The 27,228-nt window shown below is 54.5% G+C and overlaps 1 protein-coding gene across 1 annotated transcript; it reads left to right on the top strand.

Annotated features, from left to right (window-relative positions):
* The first annotated feature begins 4,527 nt into the window (after nt 1-4,527).
* Nucleotides 4,528-26,351, top strand: Grk2 (G protein-coupled receptor kinase 2). The gene is made up of 21 exons (XM_036201108.1): nt 4,528-4,891; nt 17,362-17,438; nt 19,475-19,548; nt 19,667-19,768; nt 19,883-19,957; nt 20,112-20,173; nt 20,675-20,726; nt 20,987-21,078; nt 21,501-21,600; nt 21,686-21,764; nt 21,850-21,980; nt 22,210-22,304; nt 22,374-22,481; nt 22,669-22,735; nt 23,008-23,108; nt 23,836-23,902; nt 23,981-24,076; nt 24,326-24,488; nt 24,621-24,757; nt 24,847-24,960; nt 25,049-26,351. The coding sequence occupies exons 1-21, from the start codon at nt 4,779-4,781 to the stop codon at nt 25,211-25,213; spliced, it is 2,070 nt and encodes a 689-aa protein (XP_036057001.1). The 5' UTR covers nt 4,528-4,778; the 3' UTR covers nt 25,214-26,351.
* The last annotated feature ends 877 nt before the right edge of the window (nt 26,352-27,228 follow it).

The following is a 27,228-nucleotide window of genomic DNA, read 5'->3' as shown; positions in this document are numbered from 1 at the left end:
ACAAGGAAATTGCCCTCAGTGCTAGAGCACTTGCTTAGCATGTGAAAGGTCCTAAATCTAAATTCCTTATTTATTTATTAATTTTCATTGCATTTCATTTCATGTGTATGTTTGTCATGCCTACATTATGTATGTGTACTGTGTGAGTGCCTGGGGCCAGAGGAGGTCAGAAGAGGGCACTGGATTCCCTGGACCTGGAGTTACAGGAAGTAACTGCCCATGGGTGAACTGCCATGTGGGTGCTAAGAATCGAACCTGTGTCCTCTAGAAGACAGCAGCCAATGCTCTTAACCACTGAGCCAGCCCTGAAAGATCCTAAATTCTATCCCCCGTTTTAGGGGAGGAGGTAGTAGTTGGTTCCCATCTCTGGGGAAGCAGAACCAGGAAGATCTTCAAAAGTTCAAGGCCAGCCTGAATTGCATGCTGCCCATGAGGGATGAAGCACAGGAACAGTATGCCTGAGTCCTTGGCCCTTTGAGCATAAACATCTCGGCCCAGGAAACGGCAGGCTGAGCAAGAGCCTGCTGTGTGTGAGGAGCAGCGGCCAGTCCAGCTCAGGCTGGGAGGGGTGGGGTGAACAATATAACAGGTTTGTTTAAGGGGCAGAGAGGCTAGAGACTGGAGGAGTGGAGGGTGCCAGGTTGAGAGATGCAGAGATCAGGGCTGTTAGGTCTCTCAGGCCACTGGAAGGGGGCAGGCATTATCCTAGGCCCTAGAACAGTCTGATTCAGTCAGTGGCGCCACAATGGAGACACAGGGAGCCCGAAAAGAGGCTAGTCACATAGACGATGGCTGGTGTGTATATGGGGATCAGGGACAGGTAAAGGAAGAAAGGAATTGAAGGAGACTCAATGAGGTTTTGGAAAACAGAGGCTTCATGGGGATGTGGGAGCAGGATGGTGTGGGCTGATTGAGTTTTCAACACTTATGATCACCCAGTGGTGATCTAAGCAGCGCTGTGTCTAGCTGAGCAGAAATGATGTTCCTCTGCCCTCTGCACTACCAGCATCCTGGCTCAATCCAGCACACTCTGGACCCCAGACAAAGGTTTGTAGAAAGAAGGAAATGATTGAAACAGGCCTGAAAGGTCAAGTCGACAGTCCACCTTCCACACACCACCACCAGAGGGCAGCACCATCTCAAAGACCAGCCTCACCAGGCCGGGCCTCCTTACACAGTTCTCTGGGTCCCAGGCTTCCTAAAACTGCTTTCTCAGATCTCAGGAATCCCTGAGAGTTGCCCTGGAGACCCACTCCAGGAAGGAGGTCTGGCTAGGGCAGTGGGTGGGGGTTGGTGGGTGGGATGGCCCATCTGGGTTTCCAGGTAGTGAGGGGAAGGCTGACATTTCCAAACCCACACTCAGACTCTGGTCTGACAAGTTCTTCAGGCAGATTTTTTTTTTTTTAAACAGAAGCTGTTCCAGAAAACCCAGGGCAGGGTGGGGCTGTGCTCACAGAGAGTCAGGGCAGGGCTTGGGAGAAGGTCACAGGCATCTGGTCCTGCTGGTGCATCTAGTTCTAGTCGGCTTCAACCTTCCTGTACTCCAAGAGTGCAGCCACTCACTCATTCATTCATCAAACATCGATGCCTGTCTGAGTCTGGTCCTGAGACAGACACGGGGGGCAAGAGATGAACCAGGGCCACTGGAGAGATGATTTGGTCAGTAAAGTGCTTGGTGCCCAAGCATGAGGGCTTTTACTTCAGTCCCTCATACCCACGTAAAAAGCCTGTCACAGTGACACACGATTGTGGTCCCAGCATTGAGGTGGTGGAGACAGGATTTATGAGGCTTGCTAGCTACCCAGACTAGCCTAATTGGCGTGCCCACATCCCATGTGAGAGACCCTGGCTCAAGGTAAATGAATCAGGGGCTTGGAGAGATGGCTCATTAGTTAAGGGTTAAAAGCACACACTGCTCTCACAGAGGACTCAGAGTTCAGTTTCCAGTGTCCACAGCAGGTAGCTCACAGCCTCCTGTGACCCCAGCTTCAGGGGCTCCAGCACCCTCTTCTTAATTCTGCAAGCACTTACACTCACGTGCACAAACCCACACTCGGACATGGTGGGTATATACATGCATGGTACACAAACACACACATTGCATGTTTTTTCAAGGCAGGGTTTCTCTGTGTATCCGTGGCTGTCCTGGATCTCACTCTATAGACCAGGTTAGCCTTGAACTCACAGAGATCCATCTGCCTCTGACTTCCTAGTGTTGGGATTAAAGGTGTGTGCCACCACTGCCTGGTTTATAATTTTTTTTTTTTTGAGCTGAGGATCGAACCCAGGGCCTTGTGCTTGCCAGGCAAGCACTCTACCACTGAGCTAAATCCCCAACCCCTGGCTTAAAATTTTTAAAAATTAAAAATAATCTTTAAATTAATTAATTAAAATAAATACATGGATGACTCCTGAAAATAATATCTAAGTTTGACCTGGCCTCCACAAAAAACACACACTTGAACATAACATGCACTCATGCACACATGAACATGCACGCATGCTTGTAACATACATGTTCACACAGAAGAGAGGGAATGAACCATGGAACTTCAATTACAGTGGAAGACAGTGGGCATCTTCCCCCCATATATCAACATTTCTGACATTTGAATACAGACATGTGATAACATAGTGTCTGCTCTCCCCCCACCATAAAATTTATAGCAATGTATGTTTTGACTGGTGATAGTTTCAAATTAAAGTAATAGGGCCTGGTAGTGATCAGGGTGAAATGGAGCATGTGCACAGTGAGGGTCTGGAAGTCGGGGAAGGAGGGGGGTCTGAAGGGATGAGCGGGGGTTAGTTAGGGAAGAAAGCAAATAGAAGAGCCTCCAGTCCAGGGGAGAGCAGAGACCCAGAGCAGAGAACTAGCTATGAGAAAGGGGGTTCCCTGGGGGACGGTGGGAACCAAGTTAGAGAGGGTCACAGGTCACCATTCAAGATTCAACTTGCAGTTTAAGAGACCGTTCACTTAGGCCAGGCACACACATTGTCCACAGACTACAGACCACATACAGGCAAAACATGTATACATAAAAAAAAAAAAAAAAAAGACTTGACACTCTCAGCCTGGTGTGGTGGTGCACGCCTTTAATCCCAGCGGAGGCAGAGGCAGGCGGATCTCTGAGTTCAAGGTCTTCTGGTCTACCATAAACAAAAGCAATACTTTCCACTCTTGGTAGTGCTGGGGGGCTAGACAGTTGTTGTTTGGCATTAAATGGGCAGTAATCCCATCTAGATTTGAGAACATCCATTCTGATCAGAGCCTGCATCAGCAGCAGGGCAGTGGTTATGGAATCCTGAGGTACTGACAGGTCCAAGGAGTCTCAGGAGGCTGTAGTGATGAAGCAGAGCAGAGGGGAGGGTGAGGCAGGGGTCAGGGGAAAGCAGCCTGGGTTTCGACTTGAATGCCCAGGGATATCATCCACTGAGAGCCGCCCCTCCGTCTGATTTGATTGATCCAAAGTAGTCAAGAAGTGCAAAGGGAATAGGGTACTCTTTTGCTGGCCCATTATTCGGCACAAGAATCAGTTTCTAAGTGTCCAGGGCTGGGTCTGAAGTGTCCTGGCAGCTTGGAAATTGGAGAGGTGCTCTTGAGAGGTGTGTGTGGTTTAATTTTTTTTCATTTGTTTGCTTGAGACAGGGTCTCACTATGTAGCACTGGCCTTACAGAAATCCCCCTGCCTTTGCCTCCCAAGTGCTGGGAGGATGGGATAGGCAGGGGTTGGCTAGGGAAGAAGCCCACCAAGCCTGAGGACCTGAGTTCCATCCTAAGGGACCCATGTGGTAAAAAAAAGAGATAGCTGATTGTCAAATTGTCTGTCCTCTGATCTCCATATGTGCATAATAAGTAAATAATGGAATACAATAAAAAGTTCAGCCCTCATCGGAGTGTGGTTTGGTGGCGCATGCCTTTGATCCTTCTCAGCACTTGGGAGTCAGAGGCGGGCAGATCTCTGTGAGTTAGTGCCCAGCCTGGTCTACAGAGCGAGTTCCAGGCCACCCAGGGCTACATGGCAATACCCTGTCTAAAGTAAGAAAGACAACAGCAAAATGTTCATACTCAGGAACGTGGCCCAAGGTTTGAGTCTGGGGCTCCGCTGGGAGTTTGAAGTCAGGACAGTCACTCAAGGTCTTGGGGTCAGAAGGGGTTGTGATGGTGTGATCCTGAGAGAATGTTCTGAAATCTGAGTCTGGGGTCTTGGTCGGTGTCAGGATTCTTGCTATGATTCACGGTCTGGGGTCATCGCCCTGGTGGGAGCGTGGAGTCTAGCTAGCTAGCATCCTCTGATGCCATCTGAGTCTGTGGTCCAGGAGTCCTGAGGGCAAGACTCAGGTACCACCAGCCCAGGACTGCCGGCCGGCCGGCTGGCCGCGTCCGGGACCCGAGCGGCGCGGCCTCTAGGGGGCGCTGCCGCCCGCCTGCCCGCCGCCCGCCCGGCTCGGCCCCTCGGCGGCTCGCTGGCGCTGTGCGCGGCAGGCGGGGCCGGAGGCGGCGGCGGCAGCTCCGGGCGCGGGCGGGCGGGAGGGCGGGTGGTGGTGGTGGCGGCGGCGCCCCGACTGCAGTCCCGGCGGGAGCGGAGCGCGAGCCGGGCCGGGCCCGAGCCGGCGCCATGGGGCGGCGCCGCCTGTGAGCGGGCGACGAGCGGGGACCGGACGGGGCGGCGGCGGCGGCGGCGCCGAGGCCGACAAGCCGCGCGGGCCAGGCCGGGCCGAGCGAGCGGGAGCGGAGCGGAGCCTCGGGCGGCGGGAGGAACAGCGCCGCCGCCGCCAAGATGGCCGACCTGGAGGCGGTGCTGGCCGATGTGAGCTACCTGATGGCCATGGAGAAGAGCAAGGCCACGCCGGCCGCGCGCGCCAGCAAGAAGATCCTGCTTCCAGAGCCCAGGTGAGCCCGCCGTGCCGGGCCCCACGCGCTGGCCCGGGCACCATGCCCCGGGGACCCCTGTCTCCCTCCTGCCCCAGGCCCCGGGGACTCACCTCCTCCGGGGACCCTGTGCCCCGGGGACCGCACTCTCCTGGTTGCCCCAGACCCCGGGACCCCTCCCCCGCTGCCCCGGTGACCCTCTGCCCCACGGACCCCATTATCCCGGCCGCCCTGGCGCCCGGGGAGCCCCCTACTCCGGGAGCCTCTGCCCCGGAGACCTCACTGTCTGGGCCGCCCCAGGACCCAGGACTTCCCCTGTCCCGGCCGCCGCAGGCCCGGTGCCCGCGAGCCCAGAGCGCCCCAACTCCAAGCTCCCAGCCGCGCTCCCCGGGCCGCGCTGCCGCTTCCTGTATCTCACTGCCGGGCCTGGTCGCTGTCAGCCCCCGGTTCTGCTGCGGCCGTCTTCCCAGTCTGGGTGCTGGGCGCTGCCCTCCACCCCCTGTGTCCCCTTGGGGGTCCCTTCCCCACGTCTGCCTCCGTTTACCCAGTCTGTGGCCCCTACTCCCAGCACCCCCTTCTTCCGTGTTCCACTCCCCTATCCACTCCCCTCAGAGTGGGTAACGCTCTTGTGAGGTTTGTGGAGTGGGGAGGTCGAGTCTGGAGACGCTTTTTGCCTTCCCCTCTCCTGGTGTCCCTGCCCTTGGCTTGGGTTTGAGAGTTTTTTTTGGGGGGACAGCGCAGTGATGTGTGCACCAACCCTGGGGGCTGCGCTTAGGTGAGGGAAGTCCCTTCTTCACCCATTTCCCCACATGTGGTGCCTTGTGGGTACTTTTGACTAAGGGACACCCATCCTACAGCAGCTGGACCTTGCTGTCACCTCTCTGCGAGACAACTGATGTCATCGCACCTGGTATCAAAGTTTAAACCGTTCAGGATGTGGGTGCAGAATCAGGGCAGGATGTGAGAGGTGCTGCTGGGGTTTGTCCAGTCGGTTGTGGCAGATAGACTTATCTTCCCATTTGAACTGCACAAGAGGCCAGTGAGCGAGACAGGTGTCGTCGTTTTGTGCTCATAGAACAAGGGGTGTGTGTGTGTGTGTGTGTGTGTGTGTGTGTGTGTGTGTGTGTATGAGAGAGAACACAGCTCATACTTGAGAGAGAGAGAGAGAGAGAGAGAGAGAGAACACAGCTCATACTTGAATGGCTTGTGCAGTGTCACCCAGGTGGAACCTGGCCTCCACATCAGAGTTTTCAGCTTCTCTGTGTGTTTTATTCACTGCCCTGACCTGAAAGGTGGCCTAGATGTCCTGCATCTGGAAGAGCAAATGTGTCTACCTGTCAGGCTGCCTTATGGTGGGTGGTGAGGCCAGTCCCAGCAGCATTTTGTGCCAGCTTCTTCAGCAGCCAAGAATGGGGCCTGACTTTGCTGCCATACTCTTATCATAGGACACGGGCAAGTTCTTTTCCTTTCAGATTGTTACATCTGTGAAATGTGGGCAGTGTGAAGTAGGTCTCTGGCGGCTCCAGTCCTTGGAGCAGCTTACAGAGATGCGTCGTACCTAGCTAACCATGCCTCTCCTCCAGTGGCTGCTCACTGGGTTTCGGATTGACTGAGAATCAAGCCCAGTAGAGGAAAAACTGGTCTGCATTTTGAAGAGGCCGTTGGGCCCCCCTTTTTTTCTAAGACATTTGCAATCAGATTTCTCAAAACAGGAACTAGACTGAGTGTCAGCCAGGGCTGTCTAGGGGCAGCAGCAGTTAGGACGAAATGACAAAACTTCAGGGGAAGAGGGTGGGGCATGCAGTTAACATCTAGGGCACCATCTAGCTCTCCTGGGTAGCCACAGCCATGAGAGTCTACGCAGGTGTGAGGTCTGCAAAGTTTGAAGTGGTGCCTTTTCTAGAACTCTCCATATTTGGATAATCTTCCCCCAGAATACATTGCTCCTGATGGGCCCCCGCCTTGGGTGGCCTCTGCAGGTGTTCAAGAACCCTGATACATGAACCCTACCTCTTTCCCTTGTCCCTTTTGTTTGGTGGTGGTGGTAATGAGATAGGAATAAGAATGGAGATTTTAATAATTCATTATTTGTTTTGACATCTGTCATCTCAGTTGACCCAAAAACCAATGTGTGAAGTTGGCAAGGCCATGCCTACATGGACTAGTTGCTCAACAGTAGTACCAGGACAGGGTGGTAATCTGTGAGCAGAATCGAGGCAGACTGTGAGTTAGGGAATGCCGACACCGTAGGCGCTGGTACAAGGGTACCATCAGTAGCATGCTATTGAAACAAATGTTCAATCTGTGAGTGGTGAGGAGCCTCTGACTCTGAACACTCAGATGCTCAGGCCAGGGAAGGACCCCGAGTCCCCTGCAGTGGCCATGGCCCTAGGCATGCAAGCCTCCCATGATGGAAAGCAGTCACCTTTGTGATGCATGTCGCACATGATGGAGGCAGCTGTCTCTTGCCCTTGGAGGTGGTTTATGGTTGTGTCTCACATTTGCCCAGTATGTCCCAATTTTCCAAGTGCCTTGTCTTCACAGCTCTGCTATGCTGACCCAGCAGGTAGTATTTTCCTCATTTCCTGATCAAGGTCTTGAGGCATGTCATATAAAAGATCTAGGATTGGATCACAGATCTGGAGTCCTAGCCACAGCACTCCACCCACTCCCATGTAACTGACGGTGGGATGGCGGGCACCCCTTGTCTTGGTACCTGTGGGTCTGAGGTGGTGGCTTGAAAGTAGCAGGGCAGCTTCTGGTACCGCCATCAGCTGTCACGGTATACAAGACCCAACCCTTTGCCATTTGCTGAAACAGAAACAGGCTGCCATGGCGAAGCTAGTGTATAGAAGGACAGCGTTATGCTGGGAGCTCCATCATATGCAGGGTCCTGCTTCCCCACTGTGAAGTCAGGGTTAGGGAAAGACGATGGGGTTTGTTCCTGCGCCAGTGGGAGTTGTTCTTACTTTAGGGTGGGCCATCTTGGCAGCCTCTCTGTGCCCGGTGCCCAGGGTTGTGGCTTGGCTGAGCTTGGCATCACCGCTCTTATTTCCCAGGGCTGGGAATGGGAACTGTTGGGCATAGTGCCACTGTAACTTGGCAAAGGAACCTCCCCTTCTGTCACCTAGAGGATCTGGGGAAACAGACCCATCCCCGACCTTCTCCCAGGAGGGAGTATTGTGTGGATAGAACATAGGGGTCCTGGCTCCTCACTCCTGCAATACTGGCTCACATGGGCCCCAGACACACTAATCCTGACTGGGTCTGCCTCAGTTTATCTGCTTTGGTAAAATCAGGAGGCTGGCCCTTCACCAATGACCTCCCAGGGCTGTGGGACTGTGTGGTCTGGGCCTTGCCCTGCAGACGCTGTTGCCTCTTTCCCAGCAGCTGCCACAGTCTCATAATTATCATCATTTGCTTAATATGACCACTGAGGCCCTGTGTAATTAATCTCAGGGCTCCTGGTTGAGGAGCCCTGCCTAGGCGGTCCCAGGAGACGTCCCTGCTCTCCCCAGTGACAGTGGCAGCCCCAGCAGCAGCATGTGGGAGCTGGGTGCCTCTTGCAGCCTTCTGGTTCTCTGGGCTATTTCCTGGTCCCTCCCCCTCCATGAGCTTCCTCCGCTGCCGCCTGCCTGCCCGCCCCTTGCTTGTTTCCCCCGGCTCCTCAGACCCTGCTCCTCTTCCTTCTCCGAGGCTTCACTCCTCGGAACTCTCTGCAGCCAGGACTTCCTGCCTGGGTTGGTGGGGAAGGAGAGCTGAGGAGACTTGTGCTCTTCCTCCTCCCTCTGTGTCTCCATCAGCAGCAGAAAGCCCGCTGCTGCCAGCCTGTATCCCTTACCAGAACATTCCACTCCAGTAGCAGCAACCCACCCCCTCCTGCCCCTGAAAACAAGATTATCTTTTCTGCAGTCTATCCCTGCGGGCCTTTGAAGCCGCTGCTGCTCCCTGGGAATGGCTCTCTGAGATGCCTTTTCCCATCTGTCCTCTCTGGAGCAAGGCTCTCATGGATTTGCTGTTAAGTTGCTCAGCTCTACTTGCTTCTGACTGTGCACTCGGTAAATGGATTTGAAGGGAGCATGAGCGTCAGAGGCTGGGATCCGAGCACAGGAATCTGGGCTCTGTCAGCCCGGGAATGATGTGCCCTAGTAATGTACAACCCATGCTAGTAGTCAATCCTGCGTGAGGTCAAGTGCAGGCGCACTCTGCAGCAGGCTCCTTGTGCCCAGGCTGCTGTGTAGGGAGCTGAGAACCCCAGGGAGTTCCAGCTGCCTGCACATGGCTGTTGTTCTCAAGATATTATGGAATAAACAACAGAAGCCAAGAGCATGTGATGGTTTTTGAGGAATGCTCAGCCTCCATCATACCTGCTGTTTCTCCCTGGGTCCCTTCCCTGCTCCCCGCTGGCTCCTAAGGCCGTTTCCTCTTCTGGACAGTCACACTCAGGTTATCCAGGCCCACTTCAAGTGAGGTCCTGAAAGTGAGGCGCTTGGCAGCAGTTTTTCTGTAACGACATCTTGTCTCGCATCACTGCTTGCTGAAGAGGGCGGTTTTGGTGATGCAGGCGTGGGTGTTTGGTGGTAAAATGGGGGTCACTTCTCTGAGGGTGGAATTGCCTTGGAATTGGAATGGGGAGCAACTCCCTTCCAGGGATTATGGGGCAAGGACCCCTAGATTTGTGTTCCCAATGCATACTAACAAGATGACTACGCCTTGTGTCCTTGTAGGCAGTAAGCTGCAGGGTGTCTGTTTATGTCTTGTTTGTGATGGCTCAAGTGTCTTCCTGAACATCCTGCAGGAGAACCTGGGAGTCTGGGGCTCACTGGACATCTACCAGGGTCAGGGTCAACCACTGTTGTCCTTCATTGGCCAAGGGTTTGCACGGACACGATTGGCTACAGTTGGTCTTTCCTCTTTGGTAGTGGCCCCATACGTGAGCTCTGAGAACGTTGTCAGGCCCCAGGGAGAGTCATCGAGAAATATTAATAAGAAGCCCCAGGGGACTTCCTTCTGCTGTTACCACCTCTGTGCCAGGTTTCCTGGAAATGCCGCCAGGGAGTGCCTCGGCTGCAGCTACAGCTTGTTAACTGTCCCTACCAGAGTGTGGCAGTTAGTTCCCAGTGCGGCTGTCTGAGCCCCGCCAGCCTGGAGGCCTGGAGCCTCTGCACCAGCTTGTTGGGGTGTCACAGTATCAGTCATGTCACACAGACACCAGAGCCGTGGTGCCAGCTAAGACTCTTCCTTCCACTCTGGAAGGCTCTTGGGGAGATATGCTGCCATATTCTTTTTTTTTTTTTTTTTTTTTTTTGAGACAGGGTTTCTCTGTGTAGTTTTGGTGCCTGTCCTGGATCTCGATCTGTAGCCCAGGCTGGCCTTGAACTCATAGAGATCCGCCTGGCTGTGCCTCCTGAGTGCTGGGATTAAAGGCTGTGCTGCCATATTCTAAAGCCCCTGGAGAGGTGGAAAGGGGACATCAGGGAGGAGGCCAGCTACTGCCCTGGTCCTTGGAGACCCTCCTCCAGCATCCCCGTGGAGGCTGAAGGGAGGGTGGAGGAGGCCCTGTTAAGACACACTCCTCAGAGCCAGTTTGGCTATTTCCTTTGTCATGGACTTACTGTTGCCCTCTGTGGTCTGTCTGTCTTTTTTTTTTTTTTTTTTTTTTTTTTTTTGGTGGAGCTGAGGATCGAACCCAGGGCCTTGCGCTTGCTAGGCAAGTGCTCTAACACTGAGCTAAATCCCCAGCCCTCTCCCACCCTCACTCTCCTCCTATCAGAATGAGCACATTAGGCCCAGACTCCTCCCTGTGGGCCCTCCCAGTCCAGACAGCCACACTCCCTGACCCTATGTGGGAGCCATCCATGAGGGTCTGACATGTTGGGCCACTATGCCAGAGTGTGGGACTCGCTCCCCACTGAAGCATGTAGTACTCTTAGCAGAAGCTGTGCTTAGACGCCACTCCCTCCCTGCCTGCTGCGCCCTCATCTTAGTCACTGTCACTGCCGGGAGAAGGGAAGTGCCCTCTTCCTACTCCCCAAACTATGTGAGCACCCTGGCTGGCAGAGGTGCTGGGAATGGGGACGAGGTAGGGATGTTCCATAACCTGGAAGCCACCCTGGCATGAAGCATTCAGTGCCCAGGTGCCCTCAATCCTTTGGCAGAACTCTGATGGGCTCTAGTCCTGGGAGTGTCTAAAGCTTCTCTCGGGGCCAGAGGAGTGATAGCCTGGTTCACCTCCTGCCCTTGGGCCTCTGGTTCTGGCCCAGGCTCTGCCTCTAGGAGACTGCTTGGCTAGAAGAACCCTTCCTCTCAGAACAGGACAGATGTGGACTAGTTAGTGTAGCGTAGGGTCGTGTCCTAGGAGCAGTGTAGGCAATTAGGGCTTATGGAATGCCAGATAATAAGGCTTAAAGCAACGGGCCTTATGTCCAGGAGGGCAGACACGAGCTAACGGTGGCACAGAAACCCTGACGCTTCAGGAGAGCCCCTTCCCCTTAGACCTTTCAGGCTTTCTGATGTGCAGTACAGAAGTGACATTTTTTACAAAAGAGGAAACCAGCAGGGAAGCCTGTAATTTAGCTGAGTGAGCATGGTGCTACATGGTGCTCTAGCACTCTGGAGGCTGAGGCAGGAAGATTGCTAGTTCAAGGCCAGCCTGGGCTACATAACAAGGCCCTCTATCAGAAAACCAAAATAGGCCTAGGGAGATGACTCAGTGGATCAAAGAGCTTCTGTGCACACTCCAGGACCAGACTTTAGACCCCTGGCACCTACACAAGAGTCAGGCTAGCTTGTGCTCACTTGTTAGCCAGTACCGCCACAGCAGAGCCAACAGGACCCCTGGGGCTAGGTGGCTAGCTAGACCAGCTGAACCATCAGCTCTGGCCTCTGAAAGTCTGCTTTTGTAAATGAAGTGGGGAGTTACCGAGAGAGACATCCGACAGCAAGCAACCTCTGGCTTCTAGAAGCACGAGCACATGTACCTGCTTCTGTGTACACATGGGTCATGTGAACATGCATACATACCACGCATATGTACATATACCAAAAAAGTAAATAAAATAGCTTATGACTTGATCTTTTGGGGAGTGTGGAGAGAGCTGTTTGGAACCTGGCCAGGATGCCCTTCCGGCTGCCAAGGTCCAGGGGTCCAGTATCTCCCACCCAGAGGAGGAGAAGTAAACTTACTGCCCTTCACTCTGTAGCTCAGGCTGACCTGCAGCTTACTGCATGCTGGCCTCAGCTCCCCAAGCGCTGGACTCACAAACATCTGACTCCATGGCCAGCACATTTGATTTTCTTTTTTTCTTGGTTTGTTTGTTTTTTTCCCAAGACAGGGTTTCTCTGTGTAACTAACAGTCCTGGCTGTCCTGGTCTAGCTTTGTAGCCCAGGCTGGCCTCAAACTCACTAAGATCCGCCTGCCTCTGGCTCCCAAGTCCGAGGATTAAAGGCATGTGCCACCACTGCCTGGCATACATTTGATTTTCTTAATGGCCCAGAGGGAATTTTAGAACCATGTACCTCTGGATGGATGGGGTTACTGACTTGGGTGGGGATAAAGACGCCACTCAGGACATGTCACACCTCTAGACACTGCCAGAGCCAGGGACCAGCCAGGAGACTGCTACTGCTCCCAGGGCAAGCCTGCACTTGCTTTCTGACCGGGACTTTCATCCAGTGACACCTTTTCTAACCAACCTGCCAGTTTCCATAGCCTCCACCTTGGGGGCGGGGGCCGGGGGCGCTAGCCTGGAGACCCTAAAATTACCACCTAAAGGGCCTTCCATTCAAGGACTCTGCTCAGGCCTGGCCAGATGTTTGGTTTGGGGGATAGTATTTATCTTATTTTAAAGAGACATTTTTTCTTTTTAAGGAAGAAAATGAAGTGCTGTGGGCTGGGAAGAATTGCTATGGCCATGCCCAGGTGTAGCTCTTGATGGGAGGGACCATCTCCAGCCTGAGGTCCTGCTTCTTACAGGCCCAGGCCTGGTGAAGAGGCAGAAAGCCCTGCCCTGTTGATTCCCTGGTTCCCTGGCTGTCTAAGGCAGGGTCTCTTACAAGCACTGTATCTGTTGGGTACCTTTGTACTCCTGTGTCGGCTGCTCTGGCCACATGGTGACAAACAGTGGCAGCATCTCCCTGGTCCTGGGTGCCGAGATAGCCTGTTTTACCAGTTCTCAGAGAGCCAGTGTGAGGCTGGGAGGGTACCCCAGTGATGCCCCATTTCCAGTGCCCTGCCCCGCTCCTGGTGAGATCTCCCTAACAGCTGGGGTGTCCGTCTGTCATCAGCGTCCTCCCTGTCCATACATCCCACCTGAGCCTGCCTGCCATGTCCATCTGACCCTCCACTGCATGGGAGATTGACGTGCTGATAGTCTCCTCCCTTTAGTGCGTCACGGCCTGGCCTGTCTGTGGACCAGAATGTTCCAGAATATAAAGATCGGGTGGCGAACAGAGCACCCAAGACTTGGGGTGGTGACAGTATCACCTCCTGGGCTATCTGCCAGGTGAGACCCAGGTGCCTGGTTCTGCAGGTTCCTGAGCCCCATGCTCCTGTGCCCTCCTGCCAGGTTCTTCAGGAATGCCACTGCCTGCAGGGCCTGGGAGATCAGCTGTGTGGAGGGCTGCCTGGCCAGGCTGCCAGCTGCAGGCAGAGCATGGGCTGTGTCTGATTTATTTCCTTACTTAAGGTTTGTTTGAGATAGGGTCTCACACTGTTGCCCAGGCTGGCCTCAAACTCACAGCAAAACTCACAGTGAACCACCCAGCTGGACTCTGTCTCTTTGAGTCCAACATTTTTTTTTCTTTCTTTCTTCCTTTCTTTCTTCCTTCCTTCCTTCCTTCCTTCCTTCCTTCCTTCCTTTCTTCTCTCTCTCTTTCTCTCTCTCTCTCTCTCTTTAACATTTTAAAAAATAAAAAATAATTTATTTAAATTTATTTTATGTGCATTGGTGTGAAGGTGTCAGATCCCCTGGAACTGGAGTTACAGACAGTTGTGAGCTGCCATGTGAGTGCTGGGAACTGAGCCTGGGTCCTCTGGAAGATCAGTCAGTGTTCTTAACCGCCGAGTCATCTCTCCAGCCCCAAATTCCTTAGGGTTTTTTGTTGTTGTTGTTGTTGTTTTTGGTTTTTCAAGACAGGGTTTCTCTGTGTAGCTTTGTACCTTTCCTAGAACTCACTCTGTAGCCCAGGCTGGCCTTGAACTCACAGAGATCCACCTGCCTCTGCCTCTAGTGCTGGGATTAAAGGCGTGCGCCACTACTGCCCGGCTCAGCTTTTCTTCAAGTTCCTGTTGTTTGTACACATGTCTGTGAGGTTTGAGGCTGTCCTACCCTGAGTCCCTCTGAGTTTTCTAAGGTTGAGGAAGTATGTTGGTGGTGGGTGGTCCCCAGGAGCCAGTGTAGTTGGGCCAGTGTAGATGAAGGGCATATGTAACCTTGGTGCCTCTTCCCACTTACCAGAGAATAATGGTCTTGCTGTCCCAGAGGGAATGAGCTCTGGGGCGACAGTGTGGGGGTCTCTGAGCTTGGGCAGGAGTTGCAGACTGGAAACCCAAAGTCACCAAGGCCTGACCTGGTCACCGGAGTCCTGTTTCTGGTCAGAAACAGCTTTTGGTGGAGCCAGGGTATCACAGTTTCAGGCTTGGGCCCTGGCAGCTCTGCATCCTTGACTATCTGGAGAGGCCTTTCCTGAGGAAGGCCGACGGAGCTAGATCCTGGGAGGGCTAGGCCTTGAGCCTGGTGCCCTGGCACTACTTTCTCCAGCTCCACTCTTGACTGCAGCTGTCAGTTTCCCAGGAACTTGGAATCCCACCCAATGCAAGGTAGTAGCTGGCAGACACCCTCCTACACCCACAGCCCAATAGCCTGTGCCTCCCTAGCCCCACTTCCCTCACCTTATCAGAGTCTGCCTGTACTGACTTCCTACACAGTGACCCAGTGAGGTCTCTGCTCCGTCTGGGATCCCAGCCTCCTAAGGACCCTGGCTTTGAAATCCCCAGCACCCTGTTCCTCCCTTTATGTGGGTTTCTTGTTTGTTTGTTTGTTTGTTTTTCTAATGGTTTTCAAGCCAGGGTTTCTCATTGTATCTTTGGCTGTCCCGGAACTCACTCTGTAGACCAGGCTGGCCTCGAACTCACAGAGATCCGCCTGCCTCTGCCTCCAAAGTGCTGGGATTAAAGGCGTGCTCCACCACCCCCGGCCAAGATTTATTTATTTTTTTATGTATATGAGTGCTCTATTTACATGTACATCTTTATGCAAGGAGAGGGCATCAGTTCCCACTAGAGATGGTTGAAAGCCACCATGTGGGTGCTGGGAATTGAACTCAGAACTCTGGAAGAGCAGCCATGCTCTTAACTGCTGAGCTATCTCTCCAGCTCATGCAGTTTTTGCTGTACCTTCTTCCCTGCTCTGTGGGCCTCTTGGTGCTGGGCTAATTTTTCCTCACCTGTCTTAACACCCCACCCCCACCTGCCCTGAGCTTCATCACCTGATGGCATCCTGTTTGCACTTCAGGAAGCCAGCAAACGTCCACCATCTCCACACAGCAACTCCCCATCACCCAGAGCTGATCTGACCACAGGCCCCCAAGACTTCAGCACTCACTGATGTCACAGAGAAGGGGTCTGTACCAGGGACCGACCTACCTAGAAGCAAGTATGGGTCTCACACCATGAACAGTGCCTTGACTCTAGCCTGGGTGACCTGGCCAGCCTATGCTTGACCTGCCAAGGATTTTATGGGTGGCAGTGTCAAGCACAGAGAGCTGGACTGGGGGTGTGAATCCTCAGCAGCCACAGTCTCCTGGGCAGAGACCTACCTGCTGGGGCTCCACATGTCCACCAGGACTTGGCCTCACACAGCCCCTGGCTTCTCATGTGCCCTCAGTTGGGCAGCCGTGTGTTCCCTGAAGAGGCCAGGCTAGTGGAGGCCAAATGTGGGCAGAGATGGCTGTTGGGGCAGGTTAGCAGGTCTGGCATGCCGGTGGCCCAGAAGAAGAGGGTGGAGACAACAAGGCATCTAAGCATGGAATGCATCACAGTGAGACTCCCTGGACCATGTACAGTGTTGCAGGAGGTTCAGTGAGAGCAACAAGATGGTGGACTGTGGAGTTTGTCTCAGGAACTTTGGTGACCAGTCCTTCCCCTATGACCCTGGGCAAGGGTCATGTTAGTATCTACACATTAGGGACACACACTGAGGCTTGAACTTTCCTTTTTTGAAACAGGCTGGCCTTGAACCCCTGATGTTCCTGAATGCAAGGATGAAGATGAGATACCATATAAATTTATCATGTTAAAGTATTCAGGCTGGGTGGGTATGGTCGTGGCACACCCCTTCAATCCCAGCACTCAGGAGACAGAGGCAGGTAGATGTCTATTTCGAAGCTGGGTGTGGTAACAACACATGCTTATAAGCCCAACACTGAAGGATTGCTACATGTTTGAGGCCATCCTCAGCTACAGCAGCAAGACTGTTTCCACAAAACAGAGCAAAAAGTGAAAACAGAATTCAGTGTTTTCTGGATGTGTTCACTGTATGATATATACTGCCTTCTTCTAAGTCCTCTCTCTTCCGAGGGAAACGGTACCCCTGGGCTGGTGAGATGGCTCAGCTGCTTCAAAAACAAGCTGATTCAGCCCGTGAGACCCGCACTGCGGGGAGCGAACTGACTCCCAAAAGCTGTCCTCTGATCTACACACACAAACCAAATGAACAACAAAGACCCACTGCCCCTTTGGCAGTTCCCCTCAAGACCCTAGCACCTACAAATACGATTTTCTGTCAATGGACCCGTCATGGAGTCATGTGGATGGGTCATACAAATCTGAGTCCTCTTATGACTGCCATCCCTTCCATGGTCCTCTTCCTGAGCTTGTCAAGTGTCCACGCTTCAGGGGTCACCCATGTGGTAGCAGGTGTGGGTGCTTTGCTCCTTCCTATGACCCAACAACAGACACCTTTTGTTGATCTGTCCGTTATCCAACTGACGGACAGGTCCCGGCTTTGCCATGTGGCTAAGTTACCAGAGTCAGTATGGGGGGAGGGGGGTGACATACACTCTGCAGTCAGCAGGCACAGGTGAGGAATTGCTGCCCACCGTAACCTTGGGTTCATCTGAGGTGACCCACATGGACAGAATGAATGAGCAGCTAGCTAGGGGTCTGGGAGCTCCCTGGAGGGCCTGATGACACAGAGTTGAAAGAGGGCCTCTTTGGGTCCAAGACCAGCCTGGGCTTTAGTGTGAGTCTGTCTGTTTTTAAAAAGACCTCAGAGGAGATGGCTCAGTGGGAAAAGTGTTGCTGCTAGCCTAACAACTGCCATGCCTCCTTCCTGACCTCTACACAGGCTGGCATGTGTGGACCCCTCACACATGCACACACAGTAAATAATGCACTTGTGTTTAAAAATGAGTTCCCTGAGCCAGGCTACTGGGCAGGCCTGTAGCCCCAGGTCTCTGAGGGCCCCTCACTCTGCCCTTTTGCCTTCAGCATCCGCAGCGTCATGCAGAAGTACCTAGAGGACCGAGGAGAGGTGACCTTTGAGAAGATCTTCTCACAGAAGTTAGGTGAGTGCAAGCACCTCTCCTAGCCTGAGGTCTCCAGGAAGACTCAGGGTCAGCTTCCTCTTACCCTGTAGCTGGCTGTGCCATGTGTCCCTGTCCCAGGAGGTTCCCCCCCCCCCCGCTCCCCAGTAAAGAATGATGACCCTTTGTGTCTCCCAGCCCCTGGCTTCTGCCCAGGGAGCCCTGTGGTGGGGGGTGGGGACCCATCAGTCTTCCCCAGGCGCCAGGGAAGTTCCTCCTTTGGGGTTTTTGTTTTTGAGAGTTGCAGCTTCCCCTTGGCGCAGCCACAGCTGCTCTGGGCCTTTGGTGGAACTGACAGGAAGAGGCGGGGCCCTTCCTGTGGTGCCTGTAGAGCTGTGGTTGGCCCCGCCCCCACCCAAACCACCCCCCCCCCCCCCCCCCCCCCCCCCCCCGTTCCCCAGGCCCTAAGTGAGCAACTTGCCGTGGAGCTGGCCCCTCCATCCTTCCTCTGGTGTGTGTGGGTGTATACCCTTGTCTTGGAAGCATCATGTTGCTCACCCTGTGTCCCAGCCTAGGGAAAGCTTGGGGTCCTGTCCCAAGAAGTCACTGTAGTCACACGGGGCATAGATTTGGGTTTCCTGAGGATGGGATCTCTGTGGAACTAGGGGTGCTGGAAGGCTCAGGCACTGGGGGTCAGCTAAGTTCAGCAGTAGGCCAGCAAGAATAGGCCTGGGGTACAGGTCTGTGCTATCTTGGCCTTGGGCAAGTTGTCTCTCCTCTCTCTGAGCCTCTTGCTGTTCAAATCTGTGAAATGGGACCTTGAGCCCAGTTGCCCATGGTAGACAGGGTGGACCTGAATCAGTGGTGTCAGCAAGAGCACTTTGCCATCCCATACCTCTCCACACAGCCTTGTTCACAAGTCACTGGAAGGTTCCACAATAAAAAGATCATTCTATCCTTAGAAGAAATGATGGCTTTAGGTACTAGCAGAGACACCTGGGATTAGAGGCCATTAACAACACTACGCTGCCGATGAGCCTTAAAGACGCCTAGAAAGCCACACAGGAAAGCACAGTTCAGGCATCCCAGCTGGCAGGTGGTGGTGCATGTCTTTAATCCCAGCACTCAGGAGGCAGAAGCAGGATCTGTGAGTTGGAGGCCAGCCTGGGCTACAGAGTGAGTTCCAGGTTAGCCAGGGCTACACAGAGAACCCTTGTCTTGAAAAAGCCAACAAGCCAGCAGCTCAGGCATCTGTGCTAGATGAGAGGCCTGAGAAGGCACTGCCCTTACCTTTGCCTCGTCCAGAAGCGGCTCTGAGACCTCAACCTGTGGCCTGGCTTTCCAAGGGGTCTGCCAGTGGATTAAGGAGCTCTGAATTCTCATGACAGGTCTCCCTGAGCCTCAGTTTCCCCAATTGGGCTTGCCTTTCTGGTTAGGGAGATGTGAGAAATTGTCTAGATGTGAGGGAGGGGTGGGGAGAGAGACTCTCTCTTGGTTGCTGCCTTCCTCCTGCTAGAGCCTGACCTGGCCCAGGTGACCAGGACATCATGATGTCCCCACTAGGAACCTCACTGTAAGCTGGGCAGTGGTGGTGCATGCCTTTAATCCCAGCACTCAGGAGGCAGAGGAAGGTGGATCTGTGAGTTCGAGGCCAGCCTGGACTACAGAGTGAGTTCCAGGACAGCCAGGGCTACACAGAGAAACCCTGTCTTGGAGAAAAACAAAAAAAAATAGCCTCACTGTGTCTCCATAGCACACAGTAGGCAGTATCACCAGTGCAGGGGAGGTTAGGGCACACTGACTGAGAGCCAGCCACACTCCCTCCCTCCCTTCCTCCCCCGACATCATCTGCAGAGGCGGATCTGAGGCCAGTGCAGAAGTGCAGGGGCCCTAACTTGGAATCTGGGGGACTCCAGGCTGGGGACAGCCTCAGAGCCCACCTTGCCTGGACTCTCCATCAACCTGCTGGGCTAGCTAGTTCTGTCGAGGAACCCCCAAGCTCACTCTACCCATGGTGACGGGAAGGCCCTTTAGAGGGGTGTGCATGGTCCAGCGTGACCAGGCCTGACTGCTTTCAGGGTACCTGCTTTTCCGAGACTTCTGCCTGAACCATCTGGAAGAGGCCAAACCCTTGGTGGAGTTCTATGAAGAGGTACGAGGGTCAAGGTCTACTGAGAGAAAGATGCTTGAGCACCTTTGCTGAGTCTGTGAGGTACCTGGGATCTGGCCCCATGCCCTGGCCACAGACCACCTGTGGGTGTGCCTTCCAGATCAAGAGATATGAGAAGCTGGAGACGGAGGAGGAGCGTGTGGTCCGCAGCCGCGAGATCTTTGACTCCTACATCATGAAAGAACTGCTGGCTTGCTCACATGTGAGTGTCTCGGTCAGCTGTCCGTGGGTGACAACTCGGGCTGGCCCCGCGACCTGGGGTTGGAGGGAAGAAAGAGCCTTGTATAGGATGCACAGCCACTTCTGTCTTCTCCAGCCCTTTTCAAAGAATGCTACCGACCACGTCCAGGGCCACCTGGTGAAGAAGCAGGTGCCTCCAGATCTCTTCCAGGTGTGTGCTGGGTTCCTTTCTTCATGACCCACCCTCCCCAGACCAGGTCCTCCTGCCTCAGACAGCTGGGGTTCTGGAGCCTGGGGCTGGATGCAGACCAGGGTTACCAGGGGCTAATAGACTTGGTCACCAACTCCCAGCTCCCTCCCCACAGCCATACATTGAGGAGATTTGTCAGAACCTCCGAGGGGATGTGTTCCAGAAGTTCATTGAGAGGTAAGAAGGAAAAGAGATTCTGAGTAGGCAGGTGGTAGGTCTGTCCATGCCCTACCAGAGTTACTCGTGGGAGTCACATAGACTTTGTCCTCTTCTCTCACTCTGTCTTTCTGGGGTCACCTTGCTGGTCTCCTGTGCTGTGGAGTGTCAGGGTCCAAGCAGGGCTAGGCCTGAAGTACATACTGTTTTCTGTGGCAAGGGGTAGCATTTCCAGTCCTGGCTACCTAGCCATGGAAGGGGTGGGGTGGCTGAGGAGATGACTTCCTGGTAACGAACTTTTGGCTGGAGGTGTGTGAGCAACAATTGTTATACCCTGGTGGAGGTCTGACTGGAGACCATCTCTCTGACCCAGTAGGACGCCATGGCTCAGCTGCTGAGGGTGTATGGCCTGAGCTGACCACAGGCTGAGGGGGTCTCCATGTCTACTTGCCAGGACTCTGAAGGGCAGTGGGTGGGATAGGCTTAAAGTTTGCCTAAGTGTGTGCTCTCTCTCTTTCCCAGTGACAAGTTCACACGCTTTTGTCAGTGGAAGAACGTTGAACTCAACATCCATGTGAGTAGGCAGGGTGCTGGCATGCCAGGGGACCATTGGGAAATGCCAGGGCTCTGCTGGCAGCCCCACAGTGGTGGCTCTGGAGGGGAGGGGTGCCAGTGCTAGGATCCCAGTTGGGGGGCTGGAGAAAGGTAAGTGTGTGGCTAGATCACAGGCATAGAGGACCCTAGTACCTGGGCTTGTCCCTGCTGCCCAAATGCCTGCGCTGTGGGGCTGGGCCCAGGAGGCCTGCAGTGACCTTGGCTGTTGTTACCCTGCAGCTGACCATGAATGACTTCAGTGTGCATCGCATCATCGGGCGTGGGGGCTTCGGTGAGGTCTATGGGTGCCGGAAAGCAGACACAGGCAAGATGTGAGCACCCTGATCAGCTGGCACTGGGTGGGGTGCCTGAGGGAGGAGTCAGGTTTCTAGAGGTATCATGAGGGACTGGGACCCTCTAGGGAAGAGCTGTTATGGGGATCAGTGTCCCAAGCTTGCCATCCCTGAATGTCCAGTCTCTGCCTAGGATCATCCCCTGCCCTGCCACTGCCCTCCTTCCTGTCTTGCCTAGGACCATCCCCTGCCCTGCCACTGCCCTCCTTCCTGTCTTGCTTTGGCTATTCTGTCTCCTTCAGGCTCCTCAGAGACTAACTTGCCAGCACCTTTTGCCCTCTCTAAAGCACTGGCTGTGTCACATGTCTGTCCTGCGTCTGGTCTTCATCCGCAGCCTGCTGAGGCAGCCTGGGGCTCTGCCCTTCAGGGCGTGCTGATACAGCTGACCTACTCCACCATAGGTATGCCATGAAGTGTCTGGACAAGAAGCGCATCAAGATGAAGCAGGGAGAGACCCTGGCTCTGAACGAGCGGATCATGCTTTCCCTCGTCAGCACCGGGGTGAGCTGGGAGGCCAAGCGGGCCCCCGTAGTGACCTCTGACCCGAGTCTCAGCTGGTCTTTGCTCACCTTCCCCTCCCTCCTAGGACTGCCCCTTCATCGTGTGCATGTCATATGCGTTCCACACACCAGACAAGCTCAGTTTCATCCTGGATCTCATGAATGGTGAGCCCAGGACCAGCCCTAGGGGGTGGACCTAGGGCTGGACTTGGGCAGGAAGCTGAGTCTCACCTGGAGGGCTACCCCTCAGGTGGGGACCTGCACTACCACCTGTCTCAGCATGGAGTCTTCTCTGAGGCCGACATGCGCTTCTACGCGGCTGAGATCATCCTGGGTCTTGAACACATGCACAACCGTTTTGTAGTCTACAGGGACCTGAAGGTGAGGGGCTGCCGCCACCCATCCTTCCCCCTAGGCCTGTGACAAGGTTAGCTTTCTCCCTGCTTGGCCCTTTTCCCCTCCCTGCCTCAGCTGCTTTCTGAATTCAGCTGTGCTGTGGAGGAAGGGGTGTCCTACCTGGGGCCTCGTCCCAGAAACTTACAGTGTCCTCTAGTGAAGGCCCAGGCTGGCCTCCTTCTGGCCCAGCAGCTCACTGGGCTTTTCTTCACAGCCAGCCAACATTCTTCTGGACGAGCATGGCCACGTGAGAATCTCGGACCTGGGCCTAGCCTGTGACTTCTCCAAGAAGAAGCCTCATGCCAGTGTGTGAGTGCCCAAGCCATTCCTTCCCTTCCCGGACCTCCTCCACTTCACTTACCATCTGTGCTCCCACAGGGGCACGCATGGGTACATGGCCCCCGAAGTCCTGCAGAAGGGTGTGGCCTACGACAGCAGTGCCGACTGGTTCTCCCTGGGCTGCATGCTCTTCAAGTTGTTGCGGGGGTGAGTAGGCTATCCCAGGTGGGCAAGTGGGGTGAGCACTCAGGATAGGAAGCAGGGAGGGGAGCCCTCCAGGGCCTGGGGATTGGGGTGGAGCCCTTCCTCACTTCTCATAGGCCTCCTTCATGCAGTCTGCCTCAGTTTCCCCATTCTTAGTCTTTGACGTCGGTCTTTTTGACCTCTTGTCCAGACACAGCCCCTTTCGGCAGCACAAGACCAAAGACAAGCATGAGATTGATCGCATGACCTTGACAATGGTGAGTGTAAGGGTAGCAGGAAAGGTCGACAGTGGTGCCAGAACTGTAAACTCTTGTTCTCTCTAGCCAGCACAGCTCTTGAGCCAGTGACCCCTTCTCTAGCCCTAAGGGAGAGGCCTCTTGCTCTGCAGCCTCTTGCCCCCTCTGTCAGAGCTTACATTTGCTGGGGACCAGCAGGAGGCTGGGCCTCATCTCCTGCTCTGGCCTCTACCCTCCCCAGAGCCAAGGGCTCTTCTGGGCTCCTATTGACTTCCTCCTTCTCTTCCTAAAAGGCTGTTGAGCTACCTGATTCCTTCTCCCCTGAACTTCGCTCCCTGCTGGAAGGTTTGCTGCAGAGGGATGTCAATCGGAGGCTAGGCTGTCTGGGCCGTGGGTGAGTGACCTATCCCCTCCAGCATGTGGCCATATTCAGTCTTTGCTGTGGGCTGCTGGGCCAGCCTGCCCGCGCTCTGACTGTGCTCTGACAGTTAGAACAGTGGTTGTGTCCCATCATTTGAGCTCTTCCATGGTCTCAACACCTTGGAAGAGGCTCACAAGAGAAGTCATGGCCCACACTGTCCAGTGTCCTCGAGGTGGCAGGGCTGACTGGGTATGTTACTGTTGGAACCAACTAGGGACCAGCTTTCAAAAGACCCAGAAGAGTCTTTGTAGTAAGATGATGATGACCATAATTTTAACAGTGTTTGTTTGTTTGTTTGTTTGTTGTTTTATGTTTTATTTTTTTGCATGAGGTAGGGGGTTATTTTTCAAGACAAGGTCTCATGTAGCTCAGACGACCCTTATCTATAGCTGAGGCTGACCTTGCACTCACCTTCCTGCTCCCTCCTAAGTGCTGGGATTAGAGGTGTATGCCACCACACCCAGCTTAATTGCAGCTTTTTATGTCCACTGGGATATCTGTTAATTGCCAGGCAAAGAGTATTAGAACTCACACCAGCCCAGGATGTGGGAACTTCTCCCATTTAAAGATGAACAAACAGACTGAGAGTATGGAACTCACTTAAGATCACAGAGCCAAAAGGTGACCGAGTCAGGAGTCAAGCCTGAGCTAATAACCCCACAGTCTGGACCTAGCCCAGCTTGAGTGTGTCTCTCCACAGAGCTCAGGAGGTAAAAGAAAGCCCCTTTTTCCGCTCACTGGACTGGCAGATGGTCTTCTTGCAGAAGGTAAGAGTCTATCCAGGGGTAGGATGGGGAACTCCATGACCTCTCACCCCTGCTGATGCCAACCCCTGTTCTTTGCAGTACCCACCCCCACTGATCCCCCCACGTGGAGAGGTGAATGCAGCTGATGCTTTCGACATTGGCTCCTTTGATGAGGAGGACACAAAAGGAATCAAGGTATTGCACCTTGCCTGGCCCCTGAACCCTGAGCCTGGCCTGCTCTGGATGGCCCTTGCTCCTCCTCCGCCCCGTGAGACACCATGGTAGCCCCGTGGGCTGTGGGCCTTACTTCCTCATCCCTCAACCTCCTTGGGGACGGTGGTCACAAGAGACCATCCCTGACTTAGGGCCCCATGCAGGCCTATGGCTGACAGTGTCTTGGCACCTTTGTCTCTCCACGCTCCCTGCCATGTCTGTCTGGTGAAGTTACTGGACAGTGACCAGGAACTGTACCGCAACTTTCCTCTCACCATCTCGGAGCGGTGGCAGCAGGAGGTGGCAGAGACTGTTTTTGACACCATCAACGCTGAGACAGATCGGCTGGAGGCACGAAAGAAAGCCAAAAACAAGCAGCTGGGCCACGAGGAGGGTAAGGACTCGTGACCATGGGGACACCAGGCCTGCTGCACACTGCAGAAATGAGAAGTGGGCTCTGCTAAGAAACTGACCAAGACCACAGCCAGAAAGGGGGTGCTGAGCCTACATCCCATCTCTTGTGCAGACTACGCCCTGGGTAAGGACTGCATCATGCATGGCTACATGTCCAAGATGGGCAACCCCTTCCTGACCCAGTGGCAGCGGCGGTATTTCTACCTGTTCCCCAACCGACTGGAGTGGCGGGGTGAAGGCGAGGCTCCGGTAAGAAGGGGTGCTGGTAGAACACAGTGTGGGCGCAGAGTGGGTCCTGGGGCCCTCCTTCACTGCCTGCTCTGCCTTTCCCCCTGCAGCAGAGCCTCCTGACTATGGAAGAGATCCAGTCAGTGGAAGAGACGCAGATCAAGGAGCGTAAGTGCCTCCTGCTTAAGATCCGCGGGGGCAAGCAGTTCGTCCTTCAGTGTGATGTAAGTGGGGTCCTGGTGGTGTGGGTGCAGGTGGGGGGGGGGGTGGGGGACTGGCCAGCAGAGCCTGATGGAGCCTGGGCATGTACAGAGTGATCCTGAGCTGGTGCAGTGGAAAAAAGAGCTGCGTGATGCCTACCGTGAGGCCCAGCAGCTGGTGCAGCGAGTGCCCAAGATGAAGAACAAGCCACGCTCACCTGTGGTGGAGCTGAGCAAAGTGCCACTGATCCAGCGTGGCAGTGCCAACGGCCTCTGACCCACCCATCTGCTGCCCGCCTGCCCACCGCCTTTTATAAACCTCTAATTTATTTTGTCGAATCTTTATTATTTGTTTTGTTTTTCCGCAAAGCGGAAAAGGTTTTATTTTGTAATTATTGTGATTTCCTGTAGCCCCAGCCTGGCCCAGCCCCCAGGGAGGGGCCCGCTTGCCTTGGCTCCTGCTGCCACCAACCCAGCCACTTGTCCAACACCCCTGCCCTGCCCCCACCCCTACCCAGGGTCCTTGCTCCCAGTGTCTTCCTGCAGGGAAGAGGAGCAACTCTCAGCAGCCCTCTTGCCCCTTCCATGGGGTAAAGCCACACTCGGTAGGTGTGCCACGTCAGGCTCTGTGGGCTGTGCTCAGCCTGTGGCCCACCCGAGTGGCCCAGCACCCCCATGAAGGACCACGCACCACAGGGATACTACTTGAACTCTCCTGTCACAGCCCTCGTGCCACAGAGGGACAGACCCCTGCTCTTCTGCCCTCTTGCCCCTGTGAGAGGAGGCCCTTGTCTCCCCAGACCTGGAGGTCTCCCCCAGTGACTGGCTCCTAGGTCCTTGTTCAGGAAAAGCCTGTGTGTCACTGCTGCCCCTCTCCCCTTCGCGGACACTAGGGCTGGGTCGGAAGGCTGGCATTGGCAGTGGCTGCTGCTGGCCTCCATGCCAGCCCCCTCTTCTTCCCGTTGCGTGCCCGGACTCAGGAGCACAGAAAAGGCAATCGTGGATTGGGCCACACTGGCCTGGCTTGAACCCAGGTCCCCAACCCTGGGCTATGTGAGGCTCACCTACCCAGGACCACAGTGGGACAGCCTGGGCAGGTGGGTGGCACAGCATAGGAGTCCAGCTGGGGCCAGTCCTCCTTGTCCAACTGGTCAGTGTGTCCCCACCCACACTGTCCAGCCCCTAGCCCATGTCCTGTCAGTGCCGCCCACAGGTGCCACCCCGCCCACCGCATGTCCCCTCGTGCCAGTCGCGCAGCCGTGTGTGGTGTTGCGCCCTCTCCCCCTGGGGCTGGGTCAGTGCACTCCCTCCTGTCTACTCACTCCCGGGGCGTTTCTTTGCCGATTTTTGAATGTGATTTTAAAGAGTGGAAAATGAGACTATGCGTTTTTATAAAAATGGTGCCTGACTCCTCACAGTCTTACTCTTTGTGCCTGGTGACCACTTTTCAGTCACTTCCGTCTGGGGCCTGAGAGGGGAGGGTCTTAGTAACCCATCCTTCCCTCCCTGGAGGAGTGGATTCTTTTGCCCACCTCCCAAGTAAGCAGGAGTGGCCTGTAGTCCATGTCAGATGTCCTGTTCGGAATGGCTGGGGACATAGTGACCTTATCACGTTCCCCAGCATGTCAAGCAATGTGTAGTCCTCACTCCCTCTTAACACGAGTTTTCTCGTCCACACTGCAACTTCTGGCCCTTCGGCTGTGTCTGGCATTGGCCTCTTGTGGCCTCACTGTACAGCCTCCACAGGGTCACTGGGCTTTAAGGGGTGCCCCAACATCAAGCTTGTCTCCTGAGAATGAGCTCCTTTCTCCTGTGTCCTTGCTCCAGGTCTTTGGAATGGGTGACAGAGCATGTAAGCACCATTGCCTGCCCTGTCCAGTGCAGGGGTGGGGTGCATAGAGAAGGAGCTAGTTCTAAGGCAGATACTGTGTGGTCTTGGGTGAAATGGCATTTGAGCTGGGCCTCCAGCATTGGAGTGGTCATTGGTGGAGATGTTTCTAAGACCAGGAAGGGTCAGGCACTTATGAGTGTCTCAGTCAGCAAAACACAAAGGAAGGAACCAGGCATCGGGGCCCTGAAAGGCCAGCCTTAACTCAGCACAGGCCCAGAATACTCAGTGACTGCAGCTTGGAGATATGAACAGACTGAGGGGTTGAACTTGCTTGGCTCTGGGTGGTTAGCAGAGGCTAGTCTTGAACTCATTATATAGCCAAGGATGTCCTTGAACTCCTCATCCTCCTGCCTCCACTTCCCAAGTACTGGGATTACAAGTGTTTGCTACCATGTCTGGCT

Source organism: Onychomys torridus, chromosome 1 (assembly GCF_903995425.1).
Source record: "Onychomys torridus chromosome 1, mOncTor1.1, whole genome shotgun sequence".
In the NCBI taxonomy this organism is placed as follows: domain Eukaryota; kingdom Metazoa; phylum Chordata; class Mammalia; order Rodentia; family Cricetidae; genus Onychomys; species Onychomys torridus.
This window is presented reverse-complemented; position numbering and strand designations above follow the sequence as displayed.

What these genes read in the sequence shown, in the direction of transcription:
- Grk2 (XM_036201108.1), top strand. Translation starts at nt 4,779, where the DNA reads ATGGCCGACCTGGAGGCGGTGCTGGCCGATGTGAGCTACCTGATGGCC. An exon ending in AAAGCAGACACAGGCAAGAT is followed by an intron (nt 21,079 to 21,500) that starts GTGAGCACCCTG and finishes ACTCCACCATAG; the next exon opens with GTATGCCATGAAGTGTCTGG. An exon ending in GGGGTGAAGGCGAGGCTCCG is followed by an intron (nt 24,758 to 24,846) that starts GTAAGAAGGGGT and finishes TTCCCCCTGCAG; the next exon opens with CAGAGCCTCCTGACTATGGA.